General features: G+C 36.7%; 1 protein-coding gene across 5 annotated transcripts in view; it reads right to left on the bottom strand.

Moving 5' to 3' along the window:
• The window catches only part of CNOT4 (CCR4-NOT transcription complex subunit 4), a 77,470-nt gene that overhangs the window by 10,200 nt on the left and 46,856 nt on the right, over positions 1 to 20,414 (bottom strand). For 3 of the 5 annotated variants that reach the window (XM_030262534.4, XM_030262567.4, XM_030262551.4), the window contains exons 7-11: positions 16,656 to 16,780; positions 12,549 to 12,704; positions 9,940 to 9,997; positions 9,231 to 9,480; positions 6,875 to 7,372 (exon numbers count right to left, since the gene is read on the bottom strand). In XM_030262534.4, coding sequence (XP_030118394.3) covers positions 6,875 to 7,372; positions 9,231 to 9,480; positions 9,940 to 9,997; positions 12,549 to 12,704; positions 16,656 to 16,780 — 1,087 coding nt within the window. The remainder of the gene's footprint in view (positions 1 to 6,874; positions 7,373 to 9,230; positions 9,481 to 9,939; positions 9,998 to 12,548; positions 12,705 to 16,655; positions 16,781 to 20,414) is intronic. The other 2 variants (XM_004175877.6, XM_012569119.5) reach the window with 1 other exon arrangement.

Genomic DNA, 20,414 nt, shown 5'->3' with positions numbered 1-20,414 from the left:
ATTTAAAAACGGGCATCTTGCTACCCAAAAAAAGCAAGATGCCTGTCTTTTACTGTCATGCCAAAAAATCTTGCATTCAAAGATTTAAAAAAATTTATAAGAGCTTAAAACCAAGCTAGAGATGAAGACAGATACTTATGTATCAAGCATTATTTGAAACAGTATCACCTATATAATCACATGAAGAAAAGTTCAATAGGATTTAGAAAACAGTTGCAGTAATAGCACGGAAAAGGCACTGGAAGGAAGGGTGGCTGTGCAAAATGAGATTTTGAAACAGATGGATAAGTAGCAGGACTTAAAGGACAGGTGCTGTGAATGAAGTTCTCTCAGAGATCATGAAAAGATTAAACAAAGGAAGCCAGGCCTTTGCAGTAAATGTAGGAAGTGTATAGGAGTTAAGGGACAATAAACCAGAGCTAAGAAAAGGAATATCCACAGTGGATTTCAATCTTCACACTGATTTATTATTTTGGAAATTAATCTGAAATCCCACTTCCATTTTATTTACTTTAAACCTGGATGCATAAGAAAAAAACACTGAACTCCAGATAAAGAGAAATGAGCAAGCTAAAAGTTTATTTTCAAAATGGGTTCATTCCATATTGTGCTGAACACTTCACCAGTGAAACAGAAAAGTAGTTATGATGGGAAATAAAAGGACAATTAATTTCAAAGTGGGGATACACACACAGGCACAAAGCATCTCCTGAAGAGGAAGGATGGAGGACTAAGAGCCTCCATGGAAAAAAAATGGGGTGCTGCTTCTCACAGAAGAGAAGTACAAAGTGTTCAATAGCAAAGACTGTATTAATAGTCATCTTTGTTGAGGAAACCAGGATATACAAGAACCAGTAGAAGCAATAATGTAAAGATGAGGGATTTTTACAGAAGGTACTTCTCATTTCACAGTTTCAAAGCACTTTCAAGTGAGGAGCGACCCTGTTATCAGGGCAACACATCTACTTCTGAGAACAGCTGCTCTGTACTCTGGAAAAGATACAAGCCTTTGGAAATGCCATACGTGGCACTACAACTATTAGTTGTATCAGCCAAGATGTTCACCAGATTTCCTATTTTCAACATTTACCTCTAATTAGAGAAAGACTTCAGGCAGGCATACATCTAACCAGGGGACACAGAAAATATGATATTCAGCTGCCATGCTTTCTGCCCAGCTGGTGTTGGAAAGCCAAAGATCAAGGAAGACCACCAAGTGAGCAAGCAGTCTTCTATAAAAGATTAGGACAGAAATTAGTTGACTACTGCCTCTCTTACTGTTAAGAGTAAGGAAACCAATACTTAAAACAGGCATTAAAACTTTCATATACTGTCAGGTCAAGAGGAAAAGCACAGGAAAATGTTTGACCATGGCATCCAAATAAAGGATGTGAGGCAGAACTGTTTAAGTCACATTCTTGTTGCTAGGGTATGGGATCAAATGCCTTTTTTACACAGTACTTGGAGAACTTTTACAACATGTTGACCTTGACAGCCATACCACATGGCCTAAACCCTCTTTTGAAAAGGCACAATAGCAGAACACACTCAAAACCCCAGATCAAATTATTATCCTGAGACCACAGGAAAATGTCAGCTTCTGTGCCACAAATTCTCTGTTTCCTTCCAAGACTGTATAAAACAAGGCTTGGAGTATGTGCTTGTTTGTTTGTTTTCAGGAAATAGAAACAACCCATGGAGAGGAAACAAAAAGACAAAGACCAAATAAAAAACATGCCTCAAATGGAAATGCAATTATGTTATGGGAAAATTGCAAGTCAGACAAGGAATCTTAGTATTCAAGGGAAAACATGTTAACCCTTATTCTGATATATCATCTTTTTGTGCTGTAAATGTTCTTTAAATAATATGACCACAGTCAACATATAGGAATCTTCCCTTCTTTCACTAAAATTTGGTCCAAAAGGTAGCATTAGGCAAGAAAGGACTTGATGTTCAAGGCAATTTCAATGGCTGGGGAGCATAGAGGCCAGAAAATTTAAAGCAGCAGAAGATGCAACACCACAAACTGATCAGAAAGGGAAGAGCTCAGTACTTAAAATAAGTGGGAAGATGTTTGACCTTCTTAATAAAACTGCCATTGCTTCATCCTCTCTGTTACCAGCTACTGCTTCACAGAAACCTAAATGCAGCCGTGACATGAAGACACACATGCTAATCCATGTCTGAACAAGAAATGTAACACTGCTACCACACACACTGCTGGGGGACACCCAAAATTATTAGAGCTGTCTACCCATTTATTGTCTCATCTTTAAATATACATAATATCAATCAATAAGTATACACATATTGAAGAGATATAAGGCACAACATCAAAACTAAAAGGTCTTGAGAGAATGAAATTTTGATTCTTCATTATATTATATGACACAGACTTAATACATTCAGCCCCCATGTTTTGAAATATCAGGAACAGCTCACAGAAACCTATAGCAGCTTCTGTATCAGTCAGCTGCATAGTTAAAATATCTTGATGAACATAATGTTCGTAACATCACAACATTATCTTCAAAGACAATGAATAAAATATTTTTCCCCATCCTAAATAAGGTTAAATTCTTATGCTTCGTATCTGTCTGTCCACTTGACTGTTTCCTCTTTTTAGATTTTTAATATATGTATAATATACATAAATTGCCTCTGTTCAACAAGCATTTGGAGAAAGCTTTGAGACATATGATTTAATTTTTAGGCTGCCCTGTGCAGAAACTGGACTTGATGATCCTTGTGGGTCCCTTCCAACTCAGGGGCTTCAATGATTTTTTGGGGAAGAATATATATATTGTTTAAGGAGTAGTCTTGGAAGAGTTCGACCTACCTCATATTATTATGGTCTAGAGAGAGCTTACAATTAAGTTTTACATTCAGGGTAATTATTAAATTAATAAATGAAGTAATAGCTAGTGTTTCAAAATGTCAAGTACTTCATCTTGTGTAGAACTGATGGGGAAAATGGACTAACCATTTTCAGCTTTTTCCTAATACTTCTAACTCTGTGAGTTTGTTACTGTACTTCTATGTAACAAAATCAATGACTACTAACCACTCAGTAAATTCGATAAATAGTACCATATATTTATATTTTAAAATTAATAAGCATACATCTCATTTTGTAAGCATCAGCCTCAAAACACACTGTTAATCTGAATCCTACCTTATTCTATGATCCCATACAATACCTATTATTTCTGAACACATCACCAGGCAGTAGGGCAGCTAAGATGACAGTAGCTATCAAATTACATAGAGCTTCCTGTTATCCTATAGTAAAATAAAAATAAAGGCATACATCCACCCACACTGTTGTCAGTAAATCAATCTTTCCCTTGGCATCATCTGCAGAACAAAGCATAGCTGCTGGCCAGTATTCTCAGGCTAGCTTGTGTACAATCTAGGGTAAAACTGCCTTGTAGCAAGAATCACACTGTCCATGAAGAAGTCACTGGACTTCACTGGACTTGTCTCCTGAAGCACAGTTACACATTTATAACTTCACAGTAAACCATCTAATCAATCCCACACCAGACAGCAGCAATAAGCTTAAATTGTCCCTGAAAATGACAACATGAAACATCTGCTACAATTTGAAAAATGATAGAGTGGCAGAAGGAAAAAAAAGGTACTCTGGGAACCAATAAATCAAAAAGTTCATTTAAATATGGGTTGAGGACAAATGTATGCCTGATGAATATGACACATTTCAAGTGCATTTATAATAGGTCTATGAAATCAATCATGTGTCATTGTGTCATTTCACTGGAAACAGCAGAATTAGTTAATAATTAACTACTTCCTCTGACAAATAAGCAACCAAATTCCACATAGAAATTATTTTTAAGTGAGAGCTTAATAAAAAAAAAAAAAGCAACGTAGATCGTGCCAGTGTTCCTCCATTTAAATTTGGTACACATCACAGAGCAATCCTGCCTGAAGCTGTGAGTTTATGAATACAGCACAGCTCTGATTCTCAAATAAACAAAAGGCCATTTCAGCAAATTACATTTAACGTGTCACACATGAGCATTTCAAATTCATGTGAGTAATAATGTCTAAAGTAGAAACAGCAGTTTAAAAGATACCATTTTCTTAATACAAGCTTCCATACCACAAATACACCTAGTGAAACCAATTCAAATTTAGAAAGCCTAGAAAATACTATACAAACATATGAATTTATAGAAGTTATTAGATCTGCTTATTTTGACATAAATAAAAAGCTTCAAAAGAGTTGATTAAATAGAGTAGGCAGATAAAGAGTAGTCTGCCTGTTCCCACCATTTTTTTTTTTTTACCAGTAGCTGGTCCAGTATTAGCTACTTTAGGAATTTATAATCCTGTAAAGAACTGTGAACAAACCCCTTAAGAAACATACGGCTTTTACAGCAGTAGAGGGTCTCTGCTATAAGACAGAATGTGAAGTTTCTCCTGCACTTGGTTTCTTTTCCTGTTATATCTAAACCAGCCAAGTTGGTAACGTTGACTAGAACACCCTAATGTGGACTAACAAAAAAGCCAAAAGAAAGGGCAGGTCTACTACAACTAACTGTTCCATACTGCCAAACAGCTGTTATGATATGTACTGCCTTTCTAGCAGGTCAGCTAGGGTATGATAAAGTCTTATACACATGAGTTCTCTGTACTTGGACACCACTTTCTTTTCCCAACCCCACCAGACAGATGTATCTGTAAATTACACAAGGAAACTTGGAAAATTCCGTAATTAAATACTTGCTACGGATAGATTAAAAACAAACAAAGAACAGGAATTATTTTTTCGAACAGACTATAAAAGGGATTGAGAGGCCTGTAATCTAGATGCAGATTAAAAAATAATAATAAACTGGAAACTATTAAATCAGTACACAATAAAGAAGCCATGAGGTCATCACCAGACTTCCAAATTATTTGTACTTCTGAAGCAGTTAGAGCACTAAAATAAATACAAACAATACAAACCCATAACCCAGCAAACTAAACCAGAACTGAGACTTCAGCTGACTTCTGGCAGTAGGAAAAAGGAGTAATCTATCCTTGTGCAAAATATTCTTTTTTCAAGATATATCAAAGCTGACATATATCAGCTGAGTGTTTGCACTGCAGCAACCGCTATCTAACTGTCAGCCAGTACATTAGCAATATTTTCTATAACAAGAGATGAAAACCAACATAAAGGAACTTTCCATGGTTACTACAGCAGATGTTTATTTTGGTTTTAGCACAATATTTGCCAAAAATATTTTTTGATTAATTGGTTGTAGCAGTTGCATACAAAAAAAGGACATACTTAAATATTCATTCTGTTACCTTAAAACATATGGGGGAAGCACATGGCCTGGGCTGTGCACAGCCAGCACCATACAACCTGCTCTTCAGAAGTTGAAAAAAAGATCTACAAGTCTCCTACAAACACAAAAAGTTATACTTTCAAACTGCTAACTAAAATTAAAATAATGCAATACTTTTGCAAACCCGGAATCAACCTGAACAGATCTTTTTCAACACTACAGGGTTTTTATGGTCCCCCAGGTCATAAAATAGTCTTGTTACTGACCCCTCAAAGTAGAAGTTTTTACAACTGAGTGGTAGAGTTGAAGAGTGATGTCCTGTTGTTTTTCTGAAAGCTGCATGTAGTTTAGGGGAAAGGGAGCAACAGTGCAGCCATGGATGCTCCATGCCAGAAACAATTTTTTTTTTTTTTGTGCAACCAATATCAGTCATTTTGGTTTAAAACTTTGCTATTGCCAGTGTAAAGAGTTTTGAACTATCTCCACTTGCAGTATGGACCATGTTTATACTTGAATCAGCCTAAGACCCTTCAACAGTAAAGCAGCTGCAACAAGCCTTCAAAGAGGACAAAATACAGCCAAGTAACAGCCAAAAACAGTTCTTGTACTAGAGCACCAAAAAAAATCCACTAACATTTTCCTAGGTCACATTCTTATAGTAAAGCCAGTACTTCTAAAACCCATGAAAAGAAAATAATGCTGGCAACATCTCAAGGAGCAGTTTTCTACACCTCAAGGCTACAAAGAGCTAACAGGCTTTCTACCTGCAGTTCATTATTCATGCAATACAATTTTTCCCCTGTTAAAAGAAGTAAATTTGTCTGGGACAAGCTAAATTGGAAGTATGGAAGAACTTCAAACCCCAGAAGTAAATTTTTAATCAAGACAATTATTGTGACAATTAGCTCCTTAGTTGCAAATGTTTGATGCAAGCGCCTATTAATCCACTCAGGGCAGCCTAAACTGGCCTGACTGCACATTATTTTTCTCCTACATCACAACCCACAGAATGAGAATGAATCCTCTTAGACTCATTGCAAGCATCCATTTAGTGAAGATGAGCATAATAGTAAGGCCATCTGAAGTACAGAAATGAATAGCACTGAATGTTTTACTGTGCAGCTATTTGGTTATGCGCAAGAAGGAACGACCCAGCCAAGATACCTGGCACAAATTACCATCATTACAATGTTTCGCACGACTTTTAGAGCTCTGGTCAACACCTGCAGACCAACGTGAAAGTCACAATGCACTTCCAGGGCCTATTCTTAAGTAATACCAGTCTGGCAAGACTGAAGAGCCAAAATAACAATCTGCTTCGGCACAAAATTAATCGGGCACATAATACTCCACCTTCCTTATAAAGCTCAACATTTACAAGGCTAAATATCCAGTTACTTTTTTTTTAAATACAAAAGATCTATTTAAAACAATATTCCTCCCTCTGTTCATAACCTAGTACGACAGTCTACTGCTTGTTTCTGGCTATTTCCTTTTCCTGTTCTGACTCAGAGAAGCTGAGAGCATGAATTAATTAATATTCACCGCTGTCCCTATTCACCTACCTGATATAGGGATCCCTCCCAGACCTGTGCTGTGTTGTGGTGGGAGATTCAAGTCCAAGAAATTACTATTTGAGGTGGGATTTGCTGTGTGGTTCAAGTGCATGATGCTATTGCGTGGGAAGGCCATCCAAGGATAGCGAGCTGCTTGGCCTGGAAAACTGAAGGAGTTGTAAACTGCTCGATGCTGTTGAAACTGTGGAAACCTCTGTGGCATGACTGGAAAGGTGCTACTGAGAGAGTTGGCATTTGTGGGTGCAGCAGGATGCAGGAATCCAGAACCTGGCCCTTTGGCAGTTGTAGTGTGTGGGGTAGGGTTCTGAAGAGATGTGGGTGAAAGGGAAGGTTGGTCTTGGACTGACAGTTCCTTCTCAATCAGGTCTGCTAAGGCTTTGCGGGTGATGTCAAAGGGATCAAACCCTAAGTCGTCCTCTTGCTGTTTGGAGGAACCAAACCCAAAAGCTGCTTGCCAGTCTGTGGAGGAGGATACTGGTATAGTTTCTGTTGAAGAAGAAAGGGACAGGATTTAGAACAAGAATTAGAAATCATTTTTCACATAAAAACTTCAGCCTGTGTATCTGACTGTGGTCTTTTATCTTCTATATAATACTACTTCATATGTTCCCCAATGATACCTTATTCATCAGCTTAGAATGCCATTTTCAGATCAAACTGTCATAGACTTCCACTAAAGGTGAAGTGCTAGAAGTAGTAAGTAACACTTTTACTGCACAGCTGCACTGTTCTTGAACTATGGAAAAACCTTATCCAGAAAGTATTTTCAGGAATAGTCCCAAGTAGAAAGACCAATGACCACTTGCTTAGAACCTTCTATACCCCAGACTACTTGATGGAAGTGTGAACAAGCAGAGCATAAATAAGGTTGTTACTCAGTTCAATATTTTGCTTTCACTATTAAAATACTGTGATAAAAAGATAAGCAGGATGTGCCCTCTCAAAAGGAAGAACTTCAGAGCAGTAGCTCAAAAAACAAAACCAATAAACAAGACCCACAAAACATCCCCTACTGTCTACCATTACAAAGAGAAACACGACAAATTCTTGAGGAGACAATGATAAAACAAAAAAGAGAACTGCATTACAAGATACTGTTAAATATTTTGAGGCAGTATTGCAAAAAAAGTTATCAGAATTTGTCTTAATTTTCAGTTACTACTGCTTTTCATGATTGTGTTAAGTTAGCTATTCAAGTTCAGTGAATTCTGGTCTACCTTCACATTATTTTTCCTCAAAATTGTGGTCAAGCAACCTGCTAAGTACAGCGTAGCATCACTTGCACCATTAACTCCCTCTGCTGGTGGAGACCTGGTCTGCTGCTGTAAGAAGGTTCAGTATCCTCTCAGGGAAGAAATTGACACTTCTATTTTCACTCTAAAATCCATGAAGATAGATAAAGAGTTGCTAGACCAACAAGAACTTGTCCTTTCGTTGTTTAAACCACTTGTCCTGTGGTTATTTAAACCACAAACATACACTTTATATTAACTATGATCCCTACTACCTGGAAATTACCTCTCACTGCTACTACTTAATCCTCACAAAACTGGTGCACCAAGCGCCTTAGCAGAAAGGAATTTCCTTGGTAATAAATATTGTTTACAAACAGAATTAGGATATCCAGAAGCAAGATGAACATCAAACTATGACTAATCACTAAGTAAACTAACTATATAATATTATTTACATTCAATTTTTTACTGATACTGTTTAATTTAGTTTTCTAACAATTCCCTCAGAGTTATCAGTGAGCTCTTAAATACTGTTAACCATTTGCAAGACTATAGCATTACAACTAAAACAATGTTTCATGCATATGACAAGGTATTTCATAGGAGAGTACCTGAAAAATACAGGTACTCATCATCTTTGATCATCTTTCAGCTGATGAAATTTAACATAACTTGTCTGAATTTACAGAATCTCACCTCAAAGAGAAAGATGAGACCTTCAGATAACTATGTTACTAAGAAGATTCTCAATTTTACACAACAGCTTCTGATATTAGAATGACAGAGTTTCATATCAAAATACATTGATATAATGTATTTTCCCCCACATCCTATGTATGTTGTTAGGAAAAACTAAAATAAGCACTCTGATAATTTAATCATGCAGCTTGAAAGCTCTGCAAAGTTTATTTAAGAAGAAACCCTTAGGTCAGTGCAATTCATCTGCAGTTAAGTGACAAATTTTAACCATTTGTAAGGTGGGAAAACACAGTATGAAACAAGTCTTAGAGTTTGAGGTTCTACAGAGTTTTAAGCTCTGTACAACTCTGTACAAGTTTTAAGCAACCGCAAAAGCAAGAAACACCCAACCATGTAACCTGTGGATGTACCTGACGTGAAGAGGCTCTGTGGTTCTGGTGCTGTGGGCCAGTCACTTGAAGTCTGTGGAGAGCTGGGGAATGGAGGAAGCCCACTAGGGATGGGGTTAGGGTGCCGGAAGTTGTCAGAGAAGAGTGACTGTGATTCTGTTACAGCCCCTTCAAAAGGAGACCTTGCACTGTGATTAGATGAACTGATGGGTATAACTGGATTGGGTTTTGTTAAACCAGGTGGTGGTGAAGGTGTGTCACTGTTTGTTATCTACAAACAGGAGAGAAAGAGAAAAATTAGGATATGACTTTATATATTAAATATTCTTCTATTCTTCACTAACTCAGATGAAAAGTTTCCTCAAAGCTCCTGGCCACAATTAGTTTTGTTAATCTATAGCTCAGCACAAGGTCAAACAAAATAATCAACTTAGCAATAGCATTTTTCAATTGTTTAAAATTATCACAGAATCAACTACAGTGGGAAAAGATCATTGGAATCATTGAGTCCAACCTATGACTAAACACCACCTTGTCAACTAGACCATAGCACTAAGTGCCACATCCATCTTTTCTTAAACACCTCCAGAGACTCCACCACCTCCTGGGACAGCCCATTACAATGCCCCATTATGCTACACTTCAGAAAATACTTGCTTCTCCAAATGCGAGTTGCACAAAGTCCTCAAACTCACTTGTTACTTTCAGAGCACTTATCTTTTTGTCTTACCTGTTGAGAGCTGTCACCATTTCCTATACTGAGGGAATCTGAAGGTTTATCGATAGGGCTGCAAAAGCAGGAGGGAAAAAGACAGTAAGAAACTCAAGTGTTTAACATGAAAAATCAACATTTGCTTTTGTAGTGGAAGAAAAGCCTTAAAATTAAGATAAAAATTAAAAAGTAGGAATTAAGAAGGAAAAAAGTCCACTTATTTTTTATGAGATTGCTTTTTTAATCATAAGCATTCCAAACATTTGTCATATCCTGTAATACTTCTTTTCGCCACTCTCCATTCTGCTTGCTGACTGCCTTAAGGAACAAAAGTTTTGAACATGTTCATAGCAGCTCTAAGCCATACAAAACCCTAGAACTCTATACGATGACAGTATTTTGTAATAGTTCCATCTACGATACTACTGTAAAGAAACTGCAAAAATATCTATTTTCCAAACACACTGATTTTCAGTTTCCATACAAATCCTAAATAAATCTGGGAGAGATAAAACATTAAATTAACGATTTAGTCTTGGTGGCAAGTTAAGCTTCCCACCAGCCTTTAAGACTGAGGTTTGAGACGACAGAAGGGGAAAAAACATAGCATAAAAAACTGCCAAAAACGAGGATAATATAAGATACAGCAGAAAACCACCTCAGAAAGCCATTCATTGCAAATTATGGTGACTTGGCTGAAATGATTCAAGATTCTTATGGGCACCTGTGAGTTCCCTCAATAATGCTAAATACCACACTGATGAAATGGTATTATTGAAGATCGTACTAAAATCTTTGCTTTGCAACTTCAAGGTACTCTTATTTTCATTTACCCATAAGAAAAGATGCACAAGCATCAGGCTGCACAGGCCAATGCACAGATTCTACAAACAATCATCAGAAGTAAGAACATGAATTTCAGTTCCACTAAGAGGCCACAACATGATACAAGTTAAATTACAGTCATGATGTTGAAAAATATATGTAACAATTTCTTTTAACTGGGTGCAGACTTCAGATTCTAGATACAGTTTGTATTCAAACAGCCCTTGTTGCTGCAAACTTTAATTACTGCATACAGCCATCTAGTAAGGTCAACTATTCATTTCTTCCTCTAGTAATTTTTCCCCTCACTCCAAAATGAGTAATCGAAACAGAATTCTCCATTCTAAAATAAACTGTGTAAGAGTAATCATCAATACCTTTTTTTGTGAAAAAAGAGCACTGATTGAGTTAGTACCTCAAACAGATAAATTAAGCCGAGATACTTATGACTATAAAAGAAAAATCACTGAGTAACTCCAGTGATGATTTACAAATATTCTCTACTTGATGATCCAACAACATGAATAAAGCTTCCATTTGAAACACACTGCTTTTGGTTAGTAACTTCTAAATTCTTATAGCACAGAAGTCTGCTGTAGACTCTTCATCACACAATCAATTCTGACTGAAGAGCTGATATTCCAGTCAAATTCTTTTCCTACAGAGCTAACATTCACCATACCGCAGTTTAAAAAGCTGTGAGTAAGACAACTTTTACTGACAATCTAAATGATGAAAATGTCTATTATACTTGAACCTGCCTAGGGAGCCTTTATTTGCAAGATAGACTTCCAGCCCTCCAAAATGAATAAAGCTCATTATCTATTGAATATTTTTATTTACATTAAACACATTCTGTTCAGAAAAAAAGAACTGCACATCACTACTGAGATGCAATTCACAGGCTCTCTGATCGCTCCTCAGTGGGACTGCTATTTAGCCTAACAAGAAGGTACCACTTCCAACAACACTCTCCATTTTAATGCATTGGTTCAATATTGATTTAAAATGAAGACTGGCTACCTAATCAGCAGCACCACTACTTGAAACATTAGGGTTTACCTTGGTTTTTTTCCCATCCAACCTCCGAATAAGCCTAATGTTTATTACCTAAAGGGGTCCATAAGAAACAAACCACCATGACTATAGACTAAGATTGTAACTTCTACTGATGCATAAGGTGGAAGAGGACACCAGTTCTACTCAAGAGGAGCATCAAAAAATAAAAAAATGTTGGCTGGCAATAAGAGATTATTGTAAGCAGATGAGTTACTTCCTCTACACAAAGAAGCCTCAGTTCAACCTGCTGCCCCTGTTGTCCCTCTGAGTGATAACTGAGGAACCCTTTCCTCTGTGCTGTGTTTCTGGAATGCAGCACTGGAAGGAAATGACAGATATTTTAGCCCTAACATTTAACTTCCCTTTACTGAAGCTTTTCCAAGTAACAAGCCTCCTGATGTACACCAAATGGCATGCTACTTTTGTGGAAGCTTCTGTACAGAAAAAAAGGAAGGGCTCAGCTCTGACTGGGACTGTGCAGCTGTACAAGCTGTTGATCCCCTGGTTATTCCATTCTCCTCAGCCATTACCTGTACTGTCACTTACTAACTTTATGTTAGGGTTCTCCTGCACAGTGTGCCAATCAGTCTTTTTAACATGGGCTACACTAAGCCCAGCTTTTTATGACCTGATCAGGATTTGTATCCAGCTCTCCAACCAGAGAGACTGAAGAATCATTCCCTCCACACCAATCGGTGAGAGAGAAAGCAAGCTATCTGAAGTACAAAAGGCAGCACAATTACCCGAAATCTGAGTCTGCACCATCTGGAGTCATGTGTTCTGGGTCTGTGCCATTTTCTAATATAGGAGGCGTTTTCCTGTGTTCCATTGTTAAACCGTTGGCCGATTTACTTGAACTCTGTAATGATGGCCAGGCATCTTTGTTATTACTGTTGGGTCTGGAAAAAGGCAAGAGTAAAATAAAAAAAAAAATAGAAGAGTTCAAGTTATGAAGAAAGTGTTTTAAAAATTGTAACCACTGGGGAAATAAATCTTTGTGCCAGACAATCCATAAGAATAGATTTATCTGGATATTATTTTTCAGATTTTAAAAGGTGATGACATAAAAAAATCAGTGGGATAGGTAGGGTAGAGAGAAAAGCAGAGGGAATTCTGTTTTCTTTCCTGAATAGATAGCTGCTTTGCCAATCCTAAAGTCCAAACTTGCCCATTTGAGGGAGAGGAAAAAAATGTAAATAAAAATTAAAAATGCCATCAATAGTTCAAGTGTCCAGACCTCTGCATACCTCATTTAGAATTACTCCCTTTAGCCCGTAACTTTTAAGTTCTGTAAGTCATGAGCTAAGTCATTCTTTTTGTAATATATGTTTTATAGTCCAGGTCCTATCAAGCCTGGCCACAACAGATGAAGTTTTATGTTTTACACCTACAGAGGAGTCCACAGCTTTACTAACAGACCATGAGACCAGCCAGCCAATACACTGTTCAAGTTACTGCTCCCTTCGTTTCTAGTTTAAAGCCATAATTACTTCCCTTTTTATAAAGTAATATTAAATTTCATTTTAGACTGCACATTAGAACTGAAAAAGTTCAAGAGAGGACTCAAAGCCCAAAGTAAATAGCTACATTCTGTACAAATTTAAGCAAAATGGAATATAGTCTATAACCAAATGTATTCAAATACAGTGTTGTCTGTCAACGCTGCAATCTTATTATGAAAGATCTTCTTTTGTGTTCTCAAGTTCTTCTACGTTACCTGTAGCTTTTTATTTGCTTCTATAAGGAGCTGGTTTTAGTGTCCAAGTCCTGTCTTCATAAGAAAGCAGCTTACATAAAAAAAACACTTAACGTATATATCCTTCCTGATGCTCCCCTACATTAGTATATTCCTATTACATGGTCCAACATTTACATCTTTAAGTCAATTTACTAATTTCACAGTAGGAATCTGGAAATTTCAGTAATTGCTTATGGCAACACAAGTGTTTCCTACTTCTATTCAGATAAAATTAGTAATAGTAGCTCCCCTCAAATCTCAGTATTTTAAGATTTGCTATTCTGTATCCATCTTTTCTTAACTACGTATACAATATGTACATAGATGAGTACCTAGATCTGATCTACAGACCTCATCTTGGCTTTGCTCACATTTGGACTAAGTTAGAGTTAATGAGTTGATCAGATACAGAACATCAGGGAATGAAGAGAAAGCAGCAGAATACCTGCCATTTAACAGTCTCATAGTACAAAAATTAACTAAAATCTAGATTATCAAAATTGTCAATCAATTTATTTTAAATATTCAAATTTATGTTCACTACAGTGCAAAGCCATCTCTGTACTAAAACAAACTTTAAAACGCCAGTTAAAAGTGAGTCTTCCATCCAAGGAAAAAGGGAAAGAGAAACAAATTGGTGTGTGTTTTGAAGTGGGGGGTTTTGTGCGTGTGGGGTTTTTTTTGTTTTAGTTAAGTTCAGGCTGCATGTCTCTGAAGGGCTGTTCTCTAAAAGATCAGCATGTGCTTAATAATTGGTTCTTCTTGTAGCATAAGAAAACATTCATTTTAATTCTTCAGAAAAATGCCACCAAGAAAATTAAAAAGTTTGATCTGTTTTAAATGTAGAATATATCTCAAATTTTAAGAGGACACAGTCACCACGACTATCAAGCAACATAGCAGGAGAGAAGTACACAGAGTGTCCCTAGGGGATTTTAACAGTTGTCTTCAGCAGGAAGAAAAGGTCTGCAAGTAGGACCTTTCAAATTAAAACAATTGTAAAAAAACACTCATCAGAGTTTAACAAACTCTTTTCTACTACTGGATATTTATAATTAAGTATCTACTCCTTAGAACTCAACTTCTGTTCCATCTGTTATGAAGCAGAAATTCTGCTCCCCAGAAACACAATAACCACTTTGGAGTTGTCAGAGGCTGTGACAAACCGCTAGAAATATGAATATCATATCAACGAATCCTACAACAACAATCCTACAAGAACCCAGTTGGGTAGAAACTGTGAAAGAACAATGTGCATTCATCAGTGCAAAAGCTACGACGAAATATGTCCAAATCCCAGCTGCAGGAAATTGACTTTGCAATGCTAAAGGTGGTATCTAGGCATTAGCAAAGAACAGAGTCCAAGCTGTGATTATGGTGTTCAACTGACAAGAGAAATTACCTCCAGAAATTACCACTTGCTACCTTTAGAGTAACATGCCATTTTTTCTGTAAATGCTAAATGTTAGCACCACAGACCAGCTAAGCTCCAACTCCTAATTGCTTCCTAACGGCATAAAAGTTAGCTGCAGTTTCAGACAGTGCATTCTTCCCGCAGTGGTATAATTTATTTTGTTGGGATCTAATCAGATTTCAAATTAAAATTATTTCAGATTTCAAACACAAAATAATCAATATGCAAGTTCAAGAAGTGGTATATTGCTTGCTGCTCTTTACCTTTGAAGTCAATATTGAACCAGTGCCTGAGAAATAAGAAGCAGCTCTGTCCTTAAGAAAAAACATCCCTCTGGAAGCCCTGACCACTTGCAGTCAAAGTGCAAATGAAACTGCCTCCAGAAATTAAAGAAAATAGTCCCAGTATACTAACTGGAATACCAGTTCTCAGAATTGCATTCTGCTCATTCAAGACCCATTGATAGTATTTTAGATGCAGTACCCACTGTCTTGCCTAGATGGCCGTGCAGTGATGCTGCCACTGGCAAAGTATTGTCTGAAAAATTCAGTAGTGCATGAACTGGCACACAACACAAACCCTGAATACAAGGCCAAGGTTCATATGAAGTGCAATCTAACTTTCACATTCCGCTCTGCCCATCTCCTTTATCCAACTCCTACAAAAAGGAGTGGAAAAACTTGTCAACAGTTTTTATTTCTTTATCTTACATATGACATTTGAATGAATAATTTCCTCAGACTTTCATTTATCTTTGTGTAACTGTATACTCATATAGACAGAAATCTTTCCACAACTTACTGAACGAACTACATAAACAGAACATTATTTTAGCAAGCCATAATAAGTTATATCTGCAGTTACAACATAGCAAAAGATATATGGACTGCACTATAAATCATAATGTAAAGAAACATATTAAGGTTATAAGGTATCTCAGTTATAAAAATACAGACTGCATTCATAATGACACCATACCAAGAAAGTAGACATCTGGTCTTGAACAAATGCATTTGGTTTGCAAATATAAAATACAAGGTTTTCTTTCAGAATACGTTCTTCTGAACTACTGATCCAAATGCAGAAACATGTTTCTTTCCTAAGACACACATTCTGTTTTAGAACAAAGTGGTGCACATGTCCTGGTTCTGGCCAGGACAGGGTTAATTTTTGCAGTAGCCAGGAAGGGGCATGGCTAGGACAATCAATTCCATACTACCTTAACTAATTTTCTGGGGAAAGGTTCTCTTATGGGTCAGCATAGCCTAGCAGAGGAAGTGGTCACTACTGCTGGGGGCTTCTGTGGGGTAAGCAATCACTTGTGAATCATTGGGCTGTTTCTTGTACCCTCTATCATTTGTATTGGTGGTGGTACTGTTTTATTATCTCACTGTTGTTTCCAGTAATTTGTTCTGATCTTTACCTTCTGTGCCTCCAATTCTCCTCTCCTGCCTGGTACAGGGGAGGGTAAGGGGGAGGAATGTGGAGCGGCTTCAGACGGAACACTCTAAATTGAAGACTATCACTCCTAAACAATACATCTCTCCACAGGAAAAAAAAAAATCAGATTTTATCATATAATAGCTACTAAAAACAGTAGGCAATTTAGGGGATCAAACAGGAATAAAAATCTTCTTTGGAATAACCAGAAAGAATAACCAGGCAGTCCAGTCCAGCATCAGTACTTATGCATCATACCTCTGCAGTGCTGTCACTTTGTTCTTGTTCTTGTCAACTGTACCCGTAGATAATTGGAGAAAGTTGGGGTTTAGTTTGTATAATTCTTGCAGTAGTTTCTGTTCATATTCCTGGTGCTTACCCGCCTAAGGAAAGAGAAACTCACAATGAATGAATACTGGTATAACATATATATTTATAGTTATAATTTTTTAAATATATATAATACGCCCATATATATGTAGCCCAAAACTTAGTAGTTTAGCCTTTACAGTTTATCAGCTCACTCCTGTCAAACTCAAAACAGTGCTTCTCACTCTCAGCACAGATGTGATCTCAATGGTTCTAAAGCTTGCCTAGAAATCACTTGGATATACCTATCTATTTATAATTTTTTGAGACTTCTAACGCAAAAAAGCACCTACAACCTTATTAGAACTTGCTCCACAGTTCTAATCAAGAGATTCACAAATATACAACAGAAATCACAAACAGCGACATCTCTAAGGCAGTCTGCATTTCATATTTCAACCATTCTAAGCTTTTCAGAAGATAGGAAGGAACAAAAGGTTCCTCTGAAACAAAAAGTTCTTCCAAAATGAAAGTAATTTTATATTGGCTCAATAAAACAGCTGAGGTGTATGACATGATAAGCCGTATATTCTAAGCAGTAACTGATAAATCATTTTTTAATAACTGAAATATTTAAATATTGTTTCAACTAATTGAATCAATTGAGAATAATTTCTTGCTTTCAGAAATTGTGGAGGTCCAATTCAACTCCAGAGTCCTAGAATCTGGCAGGTGAAGGAAGAGAGTATTTTTCAGTTTAGCTTGCAGATAACATTCTGTGGCATAATATAAAAATAAAACCAGCAAGATCTACTCCTACTCCCAACAGTTAAAGTAACATCTGAAATTCAAGATGAGCATTTGTGGTTTTTGTAGGTTGTTACAACACTCCAACTTAAGAATTACTACTTCCAAGTTAAGTATTGTTATAGTTGAATCAAGATATAAAATACAACAGTGAATTTGAAGTTGTCAATAGCTTTTCTCTACTGTTTCCAGATACTAGAATATGTCCTCTAGCAAAGGAAACAAGTGCCAAGATTTATGGTCAAGTCTTCTGAATCTTACATCTGAAACACCAGAGTTATTATCTATCACATCTTCAGTATTGATTTAGAAGCTCTCACACTACTTGTAAATATAAAATTTAACTCTTTTTAACATTAATTAATTCCATGCTATTTTGTTTGAACAAGAATGGAATTAATGCACAGGCAATGTGGACATACCCCTAGAAAAATTTTACAACCTAAAATATAACTTGGTGAGATTTTTTTTTTTTTAAATTAAGCATGAATACACAAAATACAAAAAAAAAAATAGTACTATTGATAAACTACATTCCCTTATGGGTGCCTGTAGAAGGCCAACTGCATATCTCACTGGAATACTTCAGGTCAAACCCTATCAATGAGTGCATTCTTTTGCTACTTAATCCTCCAATTCTTCATTATTACTGATTGATCCTGTCAGTAATCATATTATTGATTGATCCTGAATGTGTCCTTATGTAGTCAACTTACACACCTCTCAAGAAGGATTGAAACATCTGGTGTATGCATCATCTTATCCACTTTGTCAGTGTCTACGCCCAAGCTGCTACCTATAGTAGGAAAAAGCATGGTTCTACAGTATGGCTCACCTAAATGCAAACCTTGAGATATTCTGCACCCTAGAAATGCTTCTTTCACCATCTATTATGACTGTAGCAACTAGGTTGATGCACAGATTTGCACAATTAACAAATTGCAAACTTTAAGCAGCTGAGTAAGAAGAAACCTCTCTGGATCTCTCAAATTGCTTCAGTGACTAAAGACTGAATATCATGGCCAGGTACATCAGAGGTCAGTCTTAAGTTCATTTACTTGCCACACAAACACAAGAAAGAAACAAGATTAAAATCCTATATAGAAGCTTGCAGTAACTGTATTTTATTTATAATGGACAACCCAGAGGCCAAACTTGGCATTTCCAACCCACCTCAAATTCCCACTTCACTTTCCTAGACTTCCTGGAGTTCTACCAATTCTTTTTAGTTTGGCACTATATTTAGATCTATTAATTATTTAACCTATAATACAAATTCATCCATTGAATTTTTTTTTTTTTAATTACAGAGTCAAAACCTGAAATAATGAACATTCAATCTCGTTAAATGGACCTGGAAATGCACTGACACACAAATGCAGGAAAGTTGGTACACCCAAAGAACAATGTACTTAGCAGGTGTGTAATTTCCAATTACTTTTAAGAAAGCAAGATGAAATTCAAAAGAAGTTAAAGCAATATAACAAGGAACAGGGAAGAAATATTCATGTAAGTCACCAAGATGATGTAAAATCCTGAAGACTTCTGAAGAAACTCACAGATGAAAATTAAATCCTGACCAAGATACATAGCCTATCAACTTCAACTAGCAGTCAGGCCAGAGCATCGACAGTTTGTCACTGACTTCTACAAAAAGGACTGTAGAAAAGATTCTGTGAACTACAGGCTGCTAAGTAAACCTCCATCCTTACAAAGATTACAAGGCAATAACAAAAACAATAATTTTTAAAAATAGAAGTTCATGGATAAACACAAGCCACTGGGATTGAATCTGACTATCTTTCGTAAAGGGAAACCCTGCTTCACTAACATGAATTCTTCACAGAGTCAGTGAGCATAAATAGAGAGGCTCCACAAAACTTTAAAAGAACAACTTTTTGATAAAGTTTCACACTGATTATTTATTAATCTGCCACAGAAAAAAGTGTGAATTGAAGATGGTTCTAAATATAAGTCTTAGGGTGCAGAAGCAAGCAATGAGGACTGATGACTGGCATCAGTTCTTATGCAACCATCGGCATGCATGAGAAAGGATTTAAGAGCAAGTTCTTTGCTGACAGTACCAAGCCTCTTGGGTAATAAACTGCCACACTGGTAATGAGGAGCTCCAAAGGAACCCCAGAGAAAGTGGCAAACAAGCAAATGGTGGCAAATAAGCTTCACCAAGGACATGTCAGATGACACAAGAAGGGAAAAGCAGTCTAGACCATAGTAACACACTCCTGATCTGTGAACTGGCTATTACAGCTCAGGAAAGAAGATGCTGCTGTTACTGCCAACAGACCTCTGAAACTGTTAGTTGATTATGCACTAGCCACAAAAGATGTGCTGGACATCACTAAGAAGGCCACTTCAAATAAATGAACACAAAATTAAAAAAGCATGTATCACACTACATATAACAGACTGAAAACTGATAAATTAAACTTGGCTTGCCACACATCATGCATCTGAACTGTCTATCTCAAGGAGGACACAGCTAGAAAATACAGAGAAGGGCAACAGCACTGCAGAAATGGAGCAACTGCTTAAAAAAGAAGTCTAAAAGACCAGAAACTATGATTTGGAGAGAAAGCTGGGAGAGACTAGATCAAGTTTTGCCATATCACAAAGGCAATGGAGTAAGGTGAATAAGGAGTTTTGCTTTCAGCAAGCACTACGAAGCTAAGATCAAGGGACACTTGACTAAACTAACTAGTTTGCAGTTTAACACAGGCAAAAGAAAGCACTTTAGAAAACAGCTAGTGAATTTCTGTGGCTTGCTGCCACAAAAGACTAAAGTATCGACAGGTTCAAAATGGATTAAATAAATTCATGGTTGACAGGTCTATAAAAAAACTGAAGAGACTAGATGGGAACATAGCCTGAAACAAGTATATG

Source organism: Taeniopygia guttata, chromosome 1A (genome assembly GCF_048771995.1).
Source record: "Taeniopygia guttata chromosome 1A, bTaeGut7.mat, whole genome shotgun sequence".
Classification (NCBI taxonomy): domain Eukaryota; kingdom Metazoa; phylum Chordata; class Aves; order Passeriformes; family Estrildidae; genus Taeniopygia; species Taeniopygia guttata.
This window is presented reverse-complemented; position numbering and strand designations above follow the sequence as displayed.